Source organism: Venustampulla echinocandica (genome assembly GCF_003357145.1).
Source record: "Venustampulla echinocandica strain BP 5553 chromosome Unknown scaffold_0, whole genome shotgun sequence".
NCBI lineage: Eukaryota > Fungi > Ascomycota > Leotiomycetes > Helotiales > Pleuroascaceae > Venustampulla > Venustampulla echinocandica.
In genome coordinates, this window is record NW_022474205.1 from 5,110,391 (window position 1) to 5,125,898 (window position 15,508).

Consider the following 15,508-nt stretch of genomic DNA (forward strand, 5'->3'; position numbering starts at 1 on the left):
CAATTGGAAGCGTAAAAGGGTAAAAGGGCAAAAGAAGTCGCGTCGCGAACATCAAACATCTTCATCTTCTCGCCATCTCAATTACAGCACTGGTAACTCTGAGCCCCCAATGCTCGAACCGCCACCATCTTGACAGCGGCTGCAATGCATTCTTCTATGCAGCTGAGTGATCATGGCACTTCTTGCCAATACCCCAACCACAACTGCGTCAAGAATAACTGCTCCCTTGGATGTGCCTCAAACACAAAATACCGCCCCGGTGCTCGAATTTCGATGCCTCTACACACAGGATCTGCGGCGCAAGCAGAAGCGGTGGCAGGATGGGCGACTCAAGTTTCACACCTTCAACAAACGAGTGATGATCTACGATGAGCAGTCGAATTTCGTGGGCGATACGCATTGGCGCGACGATGACGAATTCACGGAAGGGGAGGAGCTTCAATTGGACCGAAGAGGCATATTGGTTGAAGTTGGAGAATGTCTCGGCAAGAGAGATCAAGACCTAACTGAGTTGTTGAGTAAGAGGGCCCAAGAAAAAGAGGGGAGGGCTGCCGCGAGGATTGCAAATCCATCCCCGACGACATCGGTTGGGCGGTTCCAGAATGTCAGGGCCGCGGTGACCACCTTGACGCCTAAGCCTCTCAGCGCCCTGTTGACGCCATCTCGGCACTATGGCAGGGCTATGGTGTCAAATGCCTCTCCATTTGAGGAGAGACAACGCTTGGAAAATGGAAACCACAACGAGGAGGCCAATCGGCCGGCGAAGAGAAGGAAGCCGGACGACGTGACCCAGAGCAAGAGCGGGTATGCTCAGAACCTCATGGGGGCCACATTGAACTTGGCATCATCGAGACCACCAAGCACGGCGACAGTGCGGTATGATTTGCCTGAGCCAAATATAACTCGGCCATCAGAAGTCGCCATTGATCTCACGCTAGACGACGATGATGGTGGAAATGTCATAAATCCAAAATCTTCCAATGTTGACCAAGCTATAACCGCGGCCAAGCAAGCTGTGGTAAAAAGGGCGAATTCTCGGCGAACACCTCCGCCAAAGAGTGGTTATGCTAGTAACCTCACAGGAGCAGCATTAACATTGACTGGTCCAAGCGCTATGTCTGCAAGACCCTCTTTCAAGGCATTGGCAATGGAAAAGACATCCCGGAAACGGCATTATGAAACTGAAAGTTCCTCTGCAGCAGAAGATGATGGAATACTCATCGATATTAATCCATCCTTGGATCGGCCTGCTACGATAACAAAACCACGAGGATCTGCGACCGTCTGTACTAAGCCCTTGGTGCAAAAAAGTACATCTAACGTTGACAACTGCCAACAAGTGGTTCACCCACAACCATCCCTAAATTCTACTAGATCCTTTTTAGAGACGGCTACCATTAGGGACATAGGCGAGTCCACATCCGACCAACCGATGTCCTCTCTTCGGATTAGGGCTAGACCACCAAGAAAGATGATGATGCTTATGGATCGTCCTAATTCTCGACCTCGCAAAGAATCTTCTGGCAAAATTGGGCTAGCATCTAAAAATGTGACAAAGTCATTTCAATCCACAAATGAGCCGATACTTTCCCAGGACACAAGGCACTTGAACTCTTTCTACCAGAACCAAGAAGAAAAACTACAAGCATTCTTAAAAGGGAAACGAAATTCCATCAACCTGGACCTGGAGGAGGACGAGGAAGATTCCTCCCCTACCCTTGATAAGGTTACAGACCGTCGGACGATTGACCCACCGTTATCACGCAAGGGGCGCGATACTGAGGTGATGACACTACATTCGTCAGATCGCCCTCCAGGGCCAATGCTAAGTGGATCTCCACGGGCCACGGCACCCCCAGAACTCCTTGCCAGACAGCCTCACAAGGCTAAAGGGGACATCGCTTTGAATAACTGCACCGTCAATCTTCCGAGGAAAGATGGATGGCTCTTGAGTGGCGTTGAATCGGAAGACAACCCGGCTTCCAATGGCAACCGTGCTGCAGAACCCGCACGCCTCAAAAACGTGGAAGGAAAACTAGGCGTTGCAGCTGCCCCCCCGATATCCTGGAAACCAAAAACAGATCGTATGGACGGAACAAACCGATCATCGATCAGCAGCCTCCGAAATGCTAGTACGGCGCTGGTGGCGGGTACCCAGACTGCTTACGGATCAGACCAACAGGACACTCACAGAGATTTGGCCGCAAGGGGCAACTCTACCAACCCAATGAGTGAGGAGAAGCTCAAGGGCTCGCCCGATCAAGGGCCTAGCCATGTCAGCAAAGCTGTCCAATATACAAGCGAGCGTTTCCGAGCTATGATAAAGCCTTCCACTACTGCTGCAGACCCGGGGGTTGGGACCCGTTCCCCGGCTGTAGTAAGCCCAGTAGGGCTGACTGATCAATCAGTTTTGGATTACTCTTCCAGTTCACAGGAGCTTGAGCAAGCTTCAAGTGGACAGGTTGTGAAGGCGCCGCCCGAATTGGCCGTAAAGCAGTGGATTCCGGCAGACAGCAAACCCTCGAACGACTCGGGATTTCGACCCGCTAACCTGATTAATACAACATCTGGACTACGCCACAACCCAGTATTGGCACCGAACAATACGGGCCCGAGCCAGATCAAAGCCAAGCTGGTTAACCCTGCGACGCGTGGGAAATCGGTGCAAGCAGCTGCAACCATAACCGATGCAGTGGATCAAGCTTCGACTGTTTCGGCCCCGCCAGTAGAACACATATCGTCCCGGCCCGCGCCCGGATCTATCTTGGCTAGGAATATGGCGCAGAACGAGGGCTTACTAGTAGATTCAGCGCCCGTGACAGGGCCGTGGAGTCGAGAGGCGTTCGACTTATTCGGGTCATGGCTGCCTCCTGGGAGAGAAAGACCTGGCGAAGACCCTACTTAGCTGTGGATATAGTTGATTACAGCAGATTGCATGGGCGCTGACAGAAGGCTTTTGTGCCTATTGCTGAATCAGAGCGGCGGTGTGGGCTTGCATGTCGTTTATTCATATCGTTTATCTGTGTACATACCTCCCTTGATGAACTAGGAATGTGGCTGGGAAAAGCAAAGAGATCTAGATGGTGTTGCTTACGTGCCGATGATTCCAACGACTCTAATGATTCCAATAAGCCTCTCCCGATCCTGCCCGAGCCAAGGGTGAATAATCAAGGCTGACGAGTGAAAGTGCCCTTTGGAGTCTTGGACTGTCGGAGACTCGAGACTCGACGCCCTTGTTTGTTGGACTGTCAGGTCCTGCACTTTTTGCCCAGCCACATGTGGCGCATGTCAGGACTCGGACTCGATCGTCGCTTCGCCGTTCGACCAGGGAAACAAACCCCTCTGGATCTTGAATCTACGTCACCTTCACCGACTCTCCAACTCTCCATCAATTCGGAACAAGACAGCAGTGCGGGGGGATTGGGATTGCGTATCCCATCCCAAGATGCCACTGACGCGGTGCGGTTTGCGTCGTAACGAGTCTATGAGTATTCATCCTCAGTCCTCACCGAGCATTGGGCTCGTCGTTGGCTCGGCTGAGGTCGGGCACACGCTGTTACCACAGTCAAGTGCGCCTTAATGGAGAGCCTCGTTCGAACTTTATAAGGCTTCAATCGCCCTCTTTCTTACAGCAAGGTGGAGACCTACAGCTAGGTGAAGCCCTCTCATCTCCGTCCTCCCCTCTCCCATACCCATCTACCCTTCGTTATCTTCCTTATAAGCCTGAGGAGCGCCTGCGTCCAACACGCTGTCTGTGTTGGTGCCTCAACCTCAGGACTGCTACCTACTCCCACCCAGCCTTGTATGTGAACCTGCCTGCCTGCCTGCCTGTTCATGATGGACCGTCACCAGGCCGAACAGGTCTTGCCACCGCCATCGTCGAGCATGTCAGGACAAGCTCCCCCAAACCTGACCATCAGAACCTCGACGCAGCCACCGGCTCTGTCGACAGCAGCCCAACATGCATCCTCCTCGTCGCCGCCAGACCCGTCGCAGTCCGGTTATCCCAAACGGATACCCATCGAAAAGCAAGAGAAAGCATTGAGACTCTACATAGATTATCAATCTGCCACGCTGGAGGAGGAATTAGCGCGGCGAGAGCCTCAGTCTGCCACAACGTTCCGCGACGGTTATTATCTCACCGTACCGGTCGCCTCTGCCCCCCATTCCGTCACATCGCGTACATCTTCAAGGCGCCGTAGGGCGATCTCGGTGTCTACTTCTGCCTGTGGTGCGGTGACTGACATGTCGTCGGTCATGTCTTTTGACGGCAAGGAGAGCCCATCCTCGGCGAAGCCCCGGGCCCAACCCGAATTCACAACTTTTGACGGAAAAAAGTTGAAGCAGCGAGTTCGAAGTCGGCTATCACCGAAAGCCAAGGCAAAAGCTGCTCTGGTGCGCTGGCTTGGGTCGTGTCCGTCTTGTCATAAACGAAGGGTGCCTGTAAGTGTAGCCAGTGCCGTATATAGCGCGGTTCGTCCCGACTAACCGCAATACTCTAGTGTCCACTTCAACATCACGATATAGATACGCTTAAAAAGCTGCATCAGGCCATGCCACCAGAACGTCCGCCATATTCCCCTTCAAACCATCAATCATGTTCTTCGGTTTCGGGTATCTCGCAGAGAAGTGGTACATCTAGCTTTGCTGGCCAGCGTGTCGTCGGGGTATCACAGACCGACGCCCTGATGGGTTTGGGTCAAAATGAACAGCTTCTCAAGACCTCGGCGGACTGTGACATCATGGACATCCAATCCCCTGGTGGCGGCTTGACTGACCCCTTGGCTGAGATCTCAGCTTCAGGCACCCCCTATCAGACCTTTCCAGACCTCTCGAGTCCGTATTCCCAATACCAAGATGGTGACATGTTTCCGCTTGGTGTTCGGCGTGGATTCTTCTACTGTCAACATCTTGATGGGTCCTGTTTTGCGCGTTTTGAGGACCCTGAATCATTACAATTCCATTTCGAGATTGCGCATTTTTCCTTTACTCGGATCAAGCCCGCGCATCGTTTCGTGTGTTCCAACTGTCAACGCCTGAACAATATGGATTCGGCTCCATGTTACAACTGCGGGGCCCAGGGGTTAATTGAGCTCTGGATATATGGCAATTTCATTCGTACTCCTCCATACCACCGCTCCCCACCAGATGATCAGGATTTGCGAATGAAAGCTTCTATTTCTGGTTTTCTACCACCTTACGGTGCCCCAACCGTAAATCCTCAAATGGATCCAGACCTGAATAATGGCCACTTTAATGGCGATATCGACCCAAGCAGTTACGACTTTGACACAAACAATATGTATGGCGGTTCAGATTTTGGCAGCCAGAACTTCGACTTTGATTCGCAGGATAGGTCACCCTCAAGTAACAATCACTTCCAGGGGGCGTTTTTTAGGACCGCTAAGCAGGTCGCAGAGCACATCACCCATGTGTCTCAAACTTCACGGATAACGACTGCTATTGGGAAGATTTATGACCAGAAAGCATCTATATCTTTTGCGTTGCTCCTTGTAATGGCAATTGCATTCGGATTCACGTACGAGTCAGCTATGGTCTGTGTCCAACGAGCGCTAGCACTCGCAGCGGCAACGTTTCACACACACTCGCCCGCTATTGGCTTCATGAGCATTCTATTTTCTTTCGCCATGTATTCTTCGATGAAGCATTTTAGCATCCGGCGCGGTCAGCGAGCACCTTGCGTACGTATTCCTCCACGGTTGCGACTATTTGACCGCTGTGCTAATAATGGACTCGTTAGCGACTCCCTCGACATTCCTCTCTCTACCGCAAGACTCGGTTCTCGTTTAAGTGCAGGCAGACAGCGCCTGGCACTTATATCCACAGCGGGCATGCGCCATTATGAATATGAAAGATCTGGTAACGACTACGTATGAGAGATGATGATCTCGATGATATGATTTACGGACACACATGATAAACATTTATTTTTATAATCTCGCCTCAGTTGAGCGGTTTATAAGATATGTGCTGGATTTAAAATGGTACCGGCGGGAACGGTGTTTGTTTTGGGTTGTCGGGTTGTTGGTTTACAGCGGCGTTCAGTGTATCAGTACCAGTACCGCACCATACCCTTCAGCAAAAATGGTCGAGGGAGTTGCGGGTGCGGCACTGGCGCAGATACCGCACGATAAATATACGATACACGTGTACGAAGAAGTATTATTACAATAGTAAAGTTCTGAGCACTCGTTGATTTTGTCTTTACCCACGTTTGAAGAGGCACTAACCCCGCCGCCCTCCCTCTCATATGGCTAGCTTGATTTCAGATCCCTAGAAGATGCATGCGTGGATAACATCATCCTGCGTATATGCTGGCAAATCTGATATCGTTGCTCACGTTGGAGCCCGTCCTGTCCGTCTAAATCTAATCCGTTTGTCACAGCCAGACTCATCCACAAAAACATAATAATACGAACAGAATTCTAATGTATCCTGCAGGTACCTACATACAAGTCTCATAGATCGACATTCCGTCAGTTTGCTAGACGCCGAATTGCCGTTTTTACTCCAACCGATGGAAGCTAGCGCTCTCCTTATGCTAGAACTTGTTGTGTGCGTACTAAACTCGTCCAACATTATTCGAAGGGCCTCTAGTAGAGCCGAAATATCGAAAGTTCGGTTTTATAGCAAAGACAAAACGTTTACAACCTACAACATTAGCCAACTTAGCAGGAGGATAAATACTAAGAATCATATCAGAATCTGCGCGTGTTGCAACCTTGAAAGATTCGGTGCCATTCTGGGGAGTGGTTTACCTTCGAGCAAGATTTCGTCGATGCTGCTTGCTACCGGGAAGTAGCATGTTCCTGATGCATGCAAGAGCATGTTGAAACTAAGCTTCAGAAGTGGAGGCTTTACATAGTCCAGTGAGTTTCCTTCTATCACATTCCTATAGTATTAACGCATTATACCTAGACAATCCTCCTGTTGAGTACGTTGAACAGGTTCCTAAGGGCCACAATTCCGGGGGTGAACGGGGAGAGGGGAGGGCGAGGGCAACTGCTGAAACCCAGGAGCCCTAGTGTGACGTGTCTTCCAACTCTTCCGTTTGTCGACAGGATCCGTTTGTGAACAGGATACGTTTGCTCGCAGGATCCGTTAGTCGACAGGATATGTCTGTCGACAGTGTACGTTTGTTTGTCGACTGAGATAATAAAACGTGAGGTCACTGCCACTCGAAAATGGAATTGAACTGAAGGAAGAACACGCGAAAATGTCTAGCTCAGCAACTGACCTAATGTACGCCTTCAGGAGGTCCCTGGGAGAGGCAAAGGTCTTGTCGCCACACGAAAGATCCCTATGGGCACTCGCATCCTCTCTGAGGAGCCTATCGTCAGAGTGCCCGAAGCTGTGCTTGACATCCAGACCCTGTTGCCATCTATTCGCAGGCAAGTCGATGCGCTCACGCCAGACCAACGACGAGCCTTCCTCTCTATGTATAACATGCATACCGACGATGCTACCTTGCGCTACCTTGGAATCGTCCGAACGAACTCTCTCCCCCTTGGGGACTATGTGGGGGAAGTGGGTATTTTCCTCAATGCATGTCGTATTAATCATGCTTGCGACAACAACGCCCAGAAAGGTTGGAACGAGAACATCCAACGGCACACCGTCCATGCCATTCGGGATATCGAGAAAGACACAGAGATCGCAATTTACTACCTCGACGTCGTCAACAACCGCAAAACCCGCCAAGAAACTCTTCGAAAGAAATTCGGGTTTACCTGCTCTTGTAGTCTTTGCTCCTTGCCACCAGATAAGAGCCAAGAAAGCGATAGAAGGCTGGATGAGATCCTCAGGCTAGATAGTCTGATCAGCACAGATGGCTCCGTAGGGATCATGTCAGCCCCACTACGAATACTTCGATACGTTGATGAACAGATCCGTCTTTACCATGAACAAGGTCCAAATGACCCCGGTTTGCCAAGGGCATTCTCTGACGCTGCGCAAATCGCTATTGCCAATGGAGACTAGCCAGGGGACGAGTTTTCACTGATCGTGCGGTGCTTGGATGGACCGTCTTGAATGGCGGCGACTGCTCCAAAGTTCTTCAATACCGAGCTCTATCCCAGGACCCCTCGAAACACGAGCTATACGGGATTTCTATGAACTGGAAGACTGCCGTGGATGAAATCCCTCAGGGACTTGACTCGAAAGAGTTCGACGACTGGTTATGGAGGAGGGACAAGCCAAGACGACCCGGATAGCCAGCAGACTTTCGCAACCGGGCAACGTTTCCGGGTTTCATTGACTTACCAACAAAGATACGCTTTGATTCCCAGTTCTACGAAGACAGAGACAGTGACGAGTTTACCTACCAACCACGACGGCACTGGCTGTTCCTGGCAGAGATTGTCGACTTTGGCACCTTGCTTCGCCTACAGATGGACATCCAGGATGTTGACGGCAAGACGGTTCCGCTCTTCTTCTATACAGAGGGGCGCGGCAGAGAACTGGCGCCTTCACTGGTCCAAAAAGGGTACACCGTTGCGATTCTCTATGCACAGCACCACGCATTCTTGTTTTCTAACCCGGGAATCCGTCATGAGAAGCCCTCGAATATCAAGGTACCGTTACAACTGCCATCGAGACCATAAACGTAGTCTACGTTTCTAACACAGTGTGTCCCCACAGATATTTCCACTATCGCTCAACAAGCTGCTATCGTTGAGCGATGGGGTCCAAAAATTCTCGGTCGAATTCAACGGTACAAGAACATGTCACGGCTGCGATAAGAAGGCGGCCTCCTTGGATAAGTGTGGCAGGTGCTCGCTTTTCTGGTACTGCAATAAAGTAAGCCCGGTCATCGATGCCCTATCCTATTTGATTAAAATGCTAACCTTGTTACAATAAGGACTGTCAGAGCGTTGGCTGGAATGAGAAAGGTCACAAGGCAGACTGCAAGCATCTCAAGGATGCGGATTTGAAGGGATTGTTTTCTCTCGACTGGGATAAATTTGAAGGCCATGTTGGATTTCCTTTGAATACTACAAGGGCCTGGAAAAGGCCTGGCTATGTCGGAGCGACCAATCCGCTGTAATGATGTAGTTGATTAAAGTTTATTTCGAAGTGCAGCCGTGTTTTAGAGTAAGAGGGAAGCTCTAGTATTGCTGAGCCGTTGTGCCCTTCGCCATCATGTTTTAACAACCTGTAGAATATTCGTATAATAAGGAGATATTTTCATTGTTAAAATAGAAATGCTTATAAAATTACAAAATGATTATATAAACAAGACTCTTGTAAGATGGTTGTGAGACGCTTGTCACGGCGAGACGCTTGTAAGATGCTTATCGTTTGTTAGCCTTAGGCCCGCCAAGTAGTCCATATCCCTTACTCTGTGCCAAGTACTACCTTCCTAGGTACCTAGTCTCGGGGAGAGAATCCTACGATAATCCCGTACAGCAACCTGAACTAAATAGAGCTATCTCGACCGAAAATAAAACCTAACTTTAATCACGATAACGAGATATATCCTTTTTAACACATTCTCAGGGCTATCTGCCGGCAGAGTCTTGTAGGCGGGGATATTAATTAAGCCTACCTAGGTACTGTCGGTACCTAGGATAATGTTACAACTTGGACTGTTTACTGTTTACTTCCAAACCACCAATGTCCCGCCCACCGAGGCTGTGTTTGCAAACTGCGACTTCCCAATGCGAAGTGTCAACTCGTGGCTGTCGAAGGGGAGTCATCACTTTGCACGCTAAACCCCTTCGGTCTCGCCGGTCTGCACGGTTCAAGGGTGGAATCATGGAAGCGTGTGTCGGTCGCTGGCCGCTGGAAAAGCGGCGGGACCCTCTTCGCAATGAACCCTATGACACTTGGAAACCTGAGCTCTAATGCCTTGCAAAGTCGCAATGGCGGGGGAGACCGGCGCAGCGCTGCTTTTTGGGCCCTGGTCCACAATCCACGGATATCCCTCTCGGCCTAGGCCCAAAAGAGCTCGCCGTGCTGCGCATCTGCGCATCTGCGATCAGCCTGGGGGAATTGGCGTGTCGCCGGAGCTGGGTTGGGCTTGCTGACGGGGCCCTTGAGGTTCATATTAAGGATGTCTGCTTTCTCCTCGAGGCATCAAGTTTTGCTCTCTCTTCTTGCTTCTCTTTCAGCATAGTATATGTACTCGAGTAGCTACTCAGAGACATTCCAGCCATTGTTCTTGCCCAGCAGCTTCATCGTTGCCCACGGCGTTGGCTGAGAGATTCGGTATACTCCTACTCCTACCGTACACACCATCCACTCTCAATTGGATATCAATCCATTCGTCCTTGATTTATTATCACCACCACGCATTACCTTTTTATACATCAACGGCCCTACCGTCAGTCCCACGCAATGGCCTACGCATCCTTCACCATCACCCAGCCATTCCTCGGCGCTCCGCTGCAATTCTCTCCAGCGCTCGGCTCGCAGGAACTCGAGCAGCTAATCGATGCCTATGTCGTTGGTCCAGCGGCCAAGTCAGACAAGCTCTCTGAGGTCACCATTGAATTCTACAACCATGCCACCGTGGATCTAGCCACCGGTGCTCTGGTCCGCAGATACGACGTCTTCCCCTCGTCCCCATCTTCTAGCTTCAGCCCAACAGCCTACACCCCCAGCCCATCCTCCTGCTCAGCTACCCCCGGAGACTCCGGCTATGGCTCCATCATTGAGATGGCCACGCCTCCAACTGGCTCCGTAAAAGGTGCACGGGTTTCCAAGAAGCAACCCCCCCTGTCAAAGTCAAAGAAGGAGACCAAGAAGACCGCTGAGATCAAACTCCCCGGCTTCACCATCATGACGAAGGACGGTGTAGACGTGACGAACTCCGCTGCAAAGGGTACCAAGACCCGGGAGCAGAGGGAGCATGCGCATTTGATGAGGATCATGAAGGCATGTGACGCGTGCAAGAAGAAGAAGGTTCGATGTGATCCAAGCCACCGTCAGGGAAAGCATCATGCCGCCTCAGTATCAGGCTCTGCGACGAAGAAGTCCAAAAGTGCTTCAGCGAGTAGTAGCTGGAGAGCTCCTAGCCCAAAAGTCTCAATACCACCACTGTCGCAGGAGACAACGCTCGATTCTTCACAGGACAGCATCATGCCCTCCTTCGATTCCGCCCTCGACGATTTCATCCTCTTCCCCGCAGATGCTATGTCCTGGGACGCAGCAGACATGTCTTTCGCCTCAGATGACATCTCAGCAGCCGACGACTTGAACCAGTTCAATTTCGACATCTCCGACTTCCCAGTCTCGAGCGTTGTCGATCAGCCATTTGAGGATTTCTCCTTCTCCCAAAACCAGATCCAAAGTCCTTGGTATTTCGAAGATGTTGGACATCTCGATGCGCCCGAGTATGGCCTAAGGGCCGAGGCGGCGAAAAATCACAACCCGCTACAACAACCTTTCTCCACCGTTCCTGGTGGTGACCTAAGCCACTTCGACCTAGACATTAATGTCGACTTCCGACTTCCAACACTAAATGATGGGGGCGTGGATTATCAATCCTTGGATAATTCCCTCTCTAGACCAACCCAACACCAACATCACAGTCCCGATTCGTTCACCAACTTGCAACTAGTAGGTGGTTACGATTCGCGGATGATGGAGGGAGACGTAGGGGTGGATGGAGGGATGGACGGCCACGATGGGTTGGAGCAAATTGCAAAGGACCACAGGGCCATTGCGAGATCGCGGGAATCACATGCACCTCAAAATTCGTCACCGATTTCCCTGGATATCACTCGCTTCAAGACCCAACAACCAAGCCTGACATCAAGCTCAAGCTTGCTGTCGTCGAAATCGCCGGCGGCGAACACGCCAGCACCAAGCTTATCATCACTTTCACCAAGCTCGACATCTACCTCAGATTCCGGTCTAATGGCCTTGCAATCTATGAGTGTGAGACATCGGCAGAGTTTGAGTTCAGGGACATTATATGATTCAGCACTGGATTCTGCTATTGTTGCCCGTGCGACACGTCTGTACAGTCACGCAATCCGCCTTCAAACACCCAGAGTTGAATTCACACAGAATTCGGCCCTGGATCATGCTATCGAAAGAATGGCTTCTCCGACTCATAGGAGGAGCCCATGCTCATGGGGACTGGAATCAGGCCTACATGAATGGTTGGACGGTGTTCAGACAAGCGCCCTTGATACTTCCCTGAGTGAGACCCGCACGACTTGTGTGGAACCCCAACACACAAGGCCTCATGCATCGAACGCTGCTCGAGGTTCTTCGACCTCGGCCGCGACATCTTTACCTCGTGTGGAGGCCCAGCAGGCAAGGTTGAGCCGACTGACTGTACAAAGATATGCCGCTCAGGCAACCCGGTCAACAAGTCGGGGGCTTCAGACAGGTTCACCGTCGCAGGCCTTGGCTCCAAGTGCACAATCAACGTCGGATCCGGCCCAAATGAGCATCAGCACAACATGTCTACAGCCAAGCTCGCGCTCGGAAAGCACCGCCATGGAACAGAACCAATTGATTTCCAATTCTCTATCCTACACCAGACGAATAGCCTCCGACGTTGGTAAACGTTTCTACACATGTTCCTCGGGTACTACAGTCTTTGTATCAAAGATATCATTCCTCCACCTATTCTCTGCATTATCATCAACCACCTCCCCGGCCCTCCTAGCCTCCTCCTCCCAAAGTCTCACGACGCTACCAGGCGCATACCTACCCGCAAACACGTTACCAGGCTTCGCCACACCACCCGTAACGCCCACACTGGCATATACATCGGGATCCTCCTGCGGTGTCAATCTCGTCACAACCGCTCTCACAAACGTCATGATATCCCTTGGCTCACTAATCCTCGTTGCTCTCAGTCTCTCCCTTGCAAACAACAGCTCCCTATTCGCCGCATGGAAGAAATCCGCAATCGCGTTCGCGATCTGTCTCTCTAGCACATGTCGGATCAATGGGCGTAACACAGGCTTGAATAGCCATGCTAAGCATGCTAGTTTACTGCGTCTGAGTGTGTAATTTAGATGATGGATCTTAACGCGCACTGCGCGAAGTGACAAGATTTTCTCGACGCGTTCCCGTCCGATCTCCACATCGAGCTCGATGTCGATGCCTCGCTCGTCGAGGTGGAATGATGCTATTCCTTCATCTGTGAGCCTGAATAGTCCCTTGTGAGAGCGCATCCAGAAGCCGACTTCGTCGGCGCGGACGGACAGGCCTTGGATTTTTATGGTCACGAGAGAGGCGACGGTGGATACGGTGCGGAAGCGGCGTTTGTGGATCGTGAGGTCGTTGTATGTTTCTACTTTGAGACGGAAGGGGAGGAATGATGTGTTGTTTACCGTGCGTCCTGGTTCGAGGATGAGGTTTTCGAGGAGCAGGTCCAGCTCTGGAACGGCGATTTCGAGACGTGGGATCGGGATGTATTGGATTGCTTGGATTAGCATTGGGATGAAGATGGTGTAGCTGTCAATGACGAGCTCGGCGTTGGATGTTTTGTTTGTGGGCGTCACTATGCTCCATAGACGCATTGTTGTAGATATTAACTTTGAGACATCCGTGTCGTTTATCACAGAATGCAATGTCTTGCGCGCTTGTTGCAGCAGTGCATCGACGTCCTTCCGAAGCTGTGATTCCGTAGAGCCTACCTCTTTCCCCTTCCCCTTTAATTCGTCTAACACATTACCTACCCCTTTCCCGCCCCCTTTCTCGAAAAACTCTGGATCCGTAAGCATATCCTGAACCGAATTCGCCAGTTCCTCTATAACTTTCTCGAATTCAGGATCGGTTCCCCGTGCATGTTCCATCACTTTATCAAACCGCTTCCTCAAATCATCCCATTCCTTCTTCTCTCCAAAAGTACTTAATAATGCCCACCCACTCTGCACCGCACGGTCTAACTCAGCGTTTGTATCAACGTCCTCTTGCACAGTGTGAAGCGTGTCCTCTGCGGCGCGCGAGTAAGCTTTCGCGCACTGCTGTAGGACCCGCGTCAGCGTGGTGACAGAATCTGTGTACGAGGGTCGTTGACGAAGAGAGGTGACGGCAGCTTTGAGATGTTGGATAAGTTCTTCCTTTTCCGAGCGCGAAGATAGGTTCTCCTGAGCACTAGAGACGGCTTCTTTTCCCGTTTCTTTTAACCCGTCTACCACGACTTCTGCTACCTCGGTTGCCGACGCCTCGAGGTCATTAGTTGTGGGTACTACTTCTTTCTTCGAGGTATTCTTGACTGCCTCGGAGTAGGACTGCCTGTGAAGGGTGGAGGATGATGGCTCAATTTGTTTTGCGGCATCTTCAGCGACGTTGGAAAGCGTAGTTGCTGTGTCGGTGAAGACTTGCCGTCCTATTCTATTAAGATCTGATAGTAGGAGGCGGAAGGAGGAGTTGCTTATGAGCAGGCTGGAGATAGTTTTGGCACTTTGGTATGCTATTTGGGATAGGATATATCAGCTTAAATTACTCAAACATAAGAGAGGTGAATTAGCATGAATGATACGAGGATTGGAATACTTACCAGCGGATACATCCGCCTTCCCCCGCGCCCTTTGCGCCGAGCGCACCAAATCCACCGTATCAACCTCCAACCTCGCATGAACCAAAAACCAAATAAAATCTTGGATCTGATCCTCATTATTCTTCTTCCTCAACAGTTCAATAAATTCCCTCAGCCACTGCTTCGTATACTTCGTCAACAACCGTCCACTATCTGTTAACCCTGGCGTATTAGGATTCAAGACGTCTGAAGCGAGGAAGGTCCTCAAATTCGCGATAGTTTGGTCAGTGCTGGGCATATAACCTTTGGATAAGGCACGGAATTGCTGGTAGGAATGTAACTTTTGGTGAGTAGCGCGTTGGAGGGAGGTTTCGTCGTTGTAGACTGGGAGGAGGGGTTCCGTCTCGCTATTTTGCGCTGAGCGCTTCTTTCTGAAGCCGAAACAATCAGACATTTTGGGATATGTAGATTACACTATCCCGTCAATTGGGAAGAGGTAAATGTAATTGTAGATGATCGGGTGTCAACGGGATTGAAAACGGGAGTTTAAGTTTGTGAGATGGTGTTTTGGGAATTCGATGACGGAAGCTGCATGCTTGCTCTTGAGCTTGAGCTTAGTCTAGAAGTCGATACCACCCAGGTAACTCAGGGAATTGGTATAGAAGGACCACTAGATTTTGTACTTTATCTGTTGCTCGAGATTGATTCACATGTGAAAATCGAATTCAAGTACTTCTACTTCAATTTCTTCAATACTTGATTCTCTGTTTATTGTTTACATTCCGTCCCGCTCCTAAACAGCAAACCAAGCTACGTCAGGGCGGCCTTGGCAGCTGGATCTTATCTGCACGTGACTATAGATAAGCGTCGCAAACATGTTTATCGTTTGTGAGCAAACACCAACCCACGCAGCGGCGTCGACGGCGTAGACTCATCCAGGTTCCAGCTGGGCGGGTTTGAATAAATACAAACACACCGGCATCGCGGTGGCTCCGATCGTGCATATTATTTTGCTTGATATAATAACTCGGGACTTAT

At 50.6% G+C, this 15,508-nt stretch overlaps 6 protein-coding genes across 6 annotated transcripts; 5 read left to right on the forward strand and 1 right to left on the reverse strand.

Moving 5' to 3' along the window:
- Nucleotides 1-172: 172 nt before the first annotated feature.
- On the forward strand, nucleotides 173-2,905 carry BP5553_01576 (uncharacterized protein; the record flags this gene model as incomplete). The annotated part of the gene is made up of 1 exon (XM_032010199.1): nucleotides 173-2,905. One exon carries the CDS (start codon nucleotides 173-175, stop codon nucleotides 2,903-2,905), a length of 2,733 nt encoding a protein of 910 aa, XP_031874253.1.
- Nucleotides 2,906-3,837: 932 nt separating this feature from the next.
- BP5553_01577 (uncharacterized protein) lies at nucleotides 3,838-5,897 on the forward strand (the record flags this gene model as incomplete). The annotated part of the gene is made up of 2 exons (XM_032010200.1): nucleotides 3,838-4,443; nucleotides 4,503-5,897. The coding sequence occupies 2 exons, from the start codon at nucleotides 3,838-3,840 to the stop codon at nucleotides 5,895-5,897; spliced, it is 2,001 nt and encodes a 666-aa protein (XP_031874254.1).
- A 1,239-nt stretch (nucleotides 5,898-7,136) lies between these two features.
- BP5553_01578 (uncharacterized protein) lies at nucleotides 7,137-8,001 on the forward strand (the record flags this gene model as incomplete). The annotated part of the gene is made up of 2 exons (XM_032010201.1): nucleotides 7,137-7,151; nucleotides 7,276-8,001. 2 exons carry the CDS (start codon nucleotides 7,137-7,139, stop codon nucleotides 7,999-8,001), a joined length of 741 nt encoding a protein of 246 aa, XP_031874255.1.
- Nucleotides 8,002-8,411: 410 nt separating this feature from the next.
- BP5553_01579 (Uncharacterized protein) lies at nucleotides 8,412-9,067 on the forward strand (the record flags this gene model as incomplete). Its single annotated transcript, XM_032010202.1, has 3 exons — nucleotides 8,412-8,594; nucleotides 8,662-8,820; nucleotides 8,882-9,067. The coding sequence occupies 3 exons, from the start codon at nucleotides 8,412-8,414 to the stop codon at nucleotides 9,065-9,067; spliced, it is 528 nt and encodes a 175-aa protein (XP_031874256.1).
- Nucleotides 9,068-10,359: 1,292 nt separating this feature from the next.
- Nucleotides 10,360-12,172, forward strand: BP5553_01580 (uncharacterized protein; the record flags this gene model as incomplete). The annotated part of the gene is made up of 2 exons (XM_032010203.1): nucleotides 10,360-11,983; nucleotides 12,087-12,172. The coding sequence occupies 2 exons, from the start codon at nucleotides 10,360-10,362 to the stop codon at nucleotides 12,170-12,172; spliced, it is 1,710 nt and encodes a 569-aa protein (XP_031874257.1).
- A 376-nt stretch (nucleotides 12,173-12,548) lies between these two features.
- BP5553_01581 (Bactericidal permeability-increasing protein, BPI) lies at nucleotides 12,549-14,924 on the reverse strand (the record flags this gene model as incomplete). Its single annotated transcript, XM_032010204.1, has 2 exons — nucleotides 12,549-14,404; nucleotides 14,492-14,924. The coding sequence occupies 2 exons, from the start codon at nucleotides 14,922-14,924 to the stop codon at nucleotides 12,549-12,551; spliced, it is 2,289 nt and encodes a 762-aa protein (XP_031874258.1).
- Nucleotides 14,925-15,508: the final 584 nt, after the last annotated feature.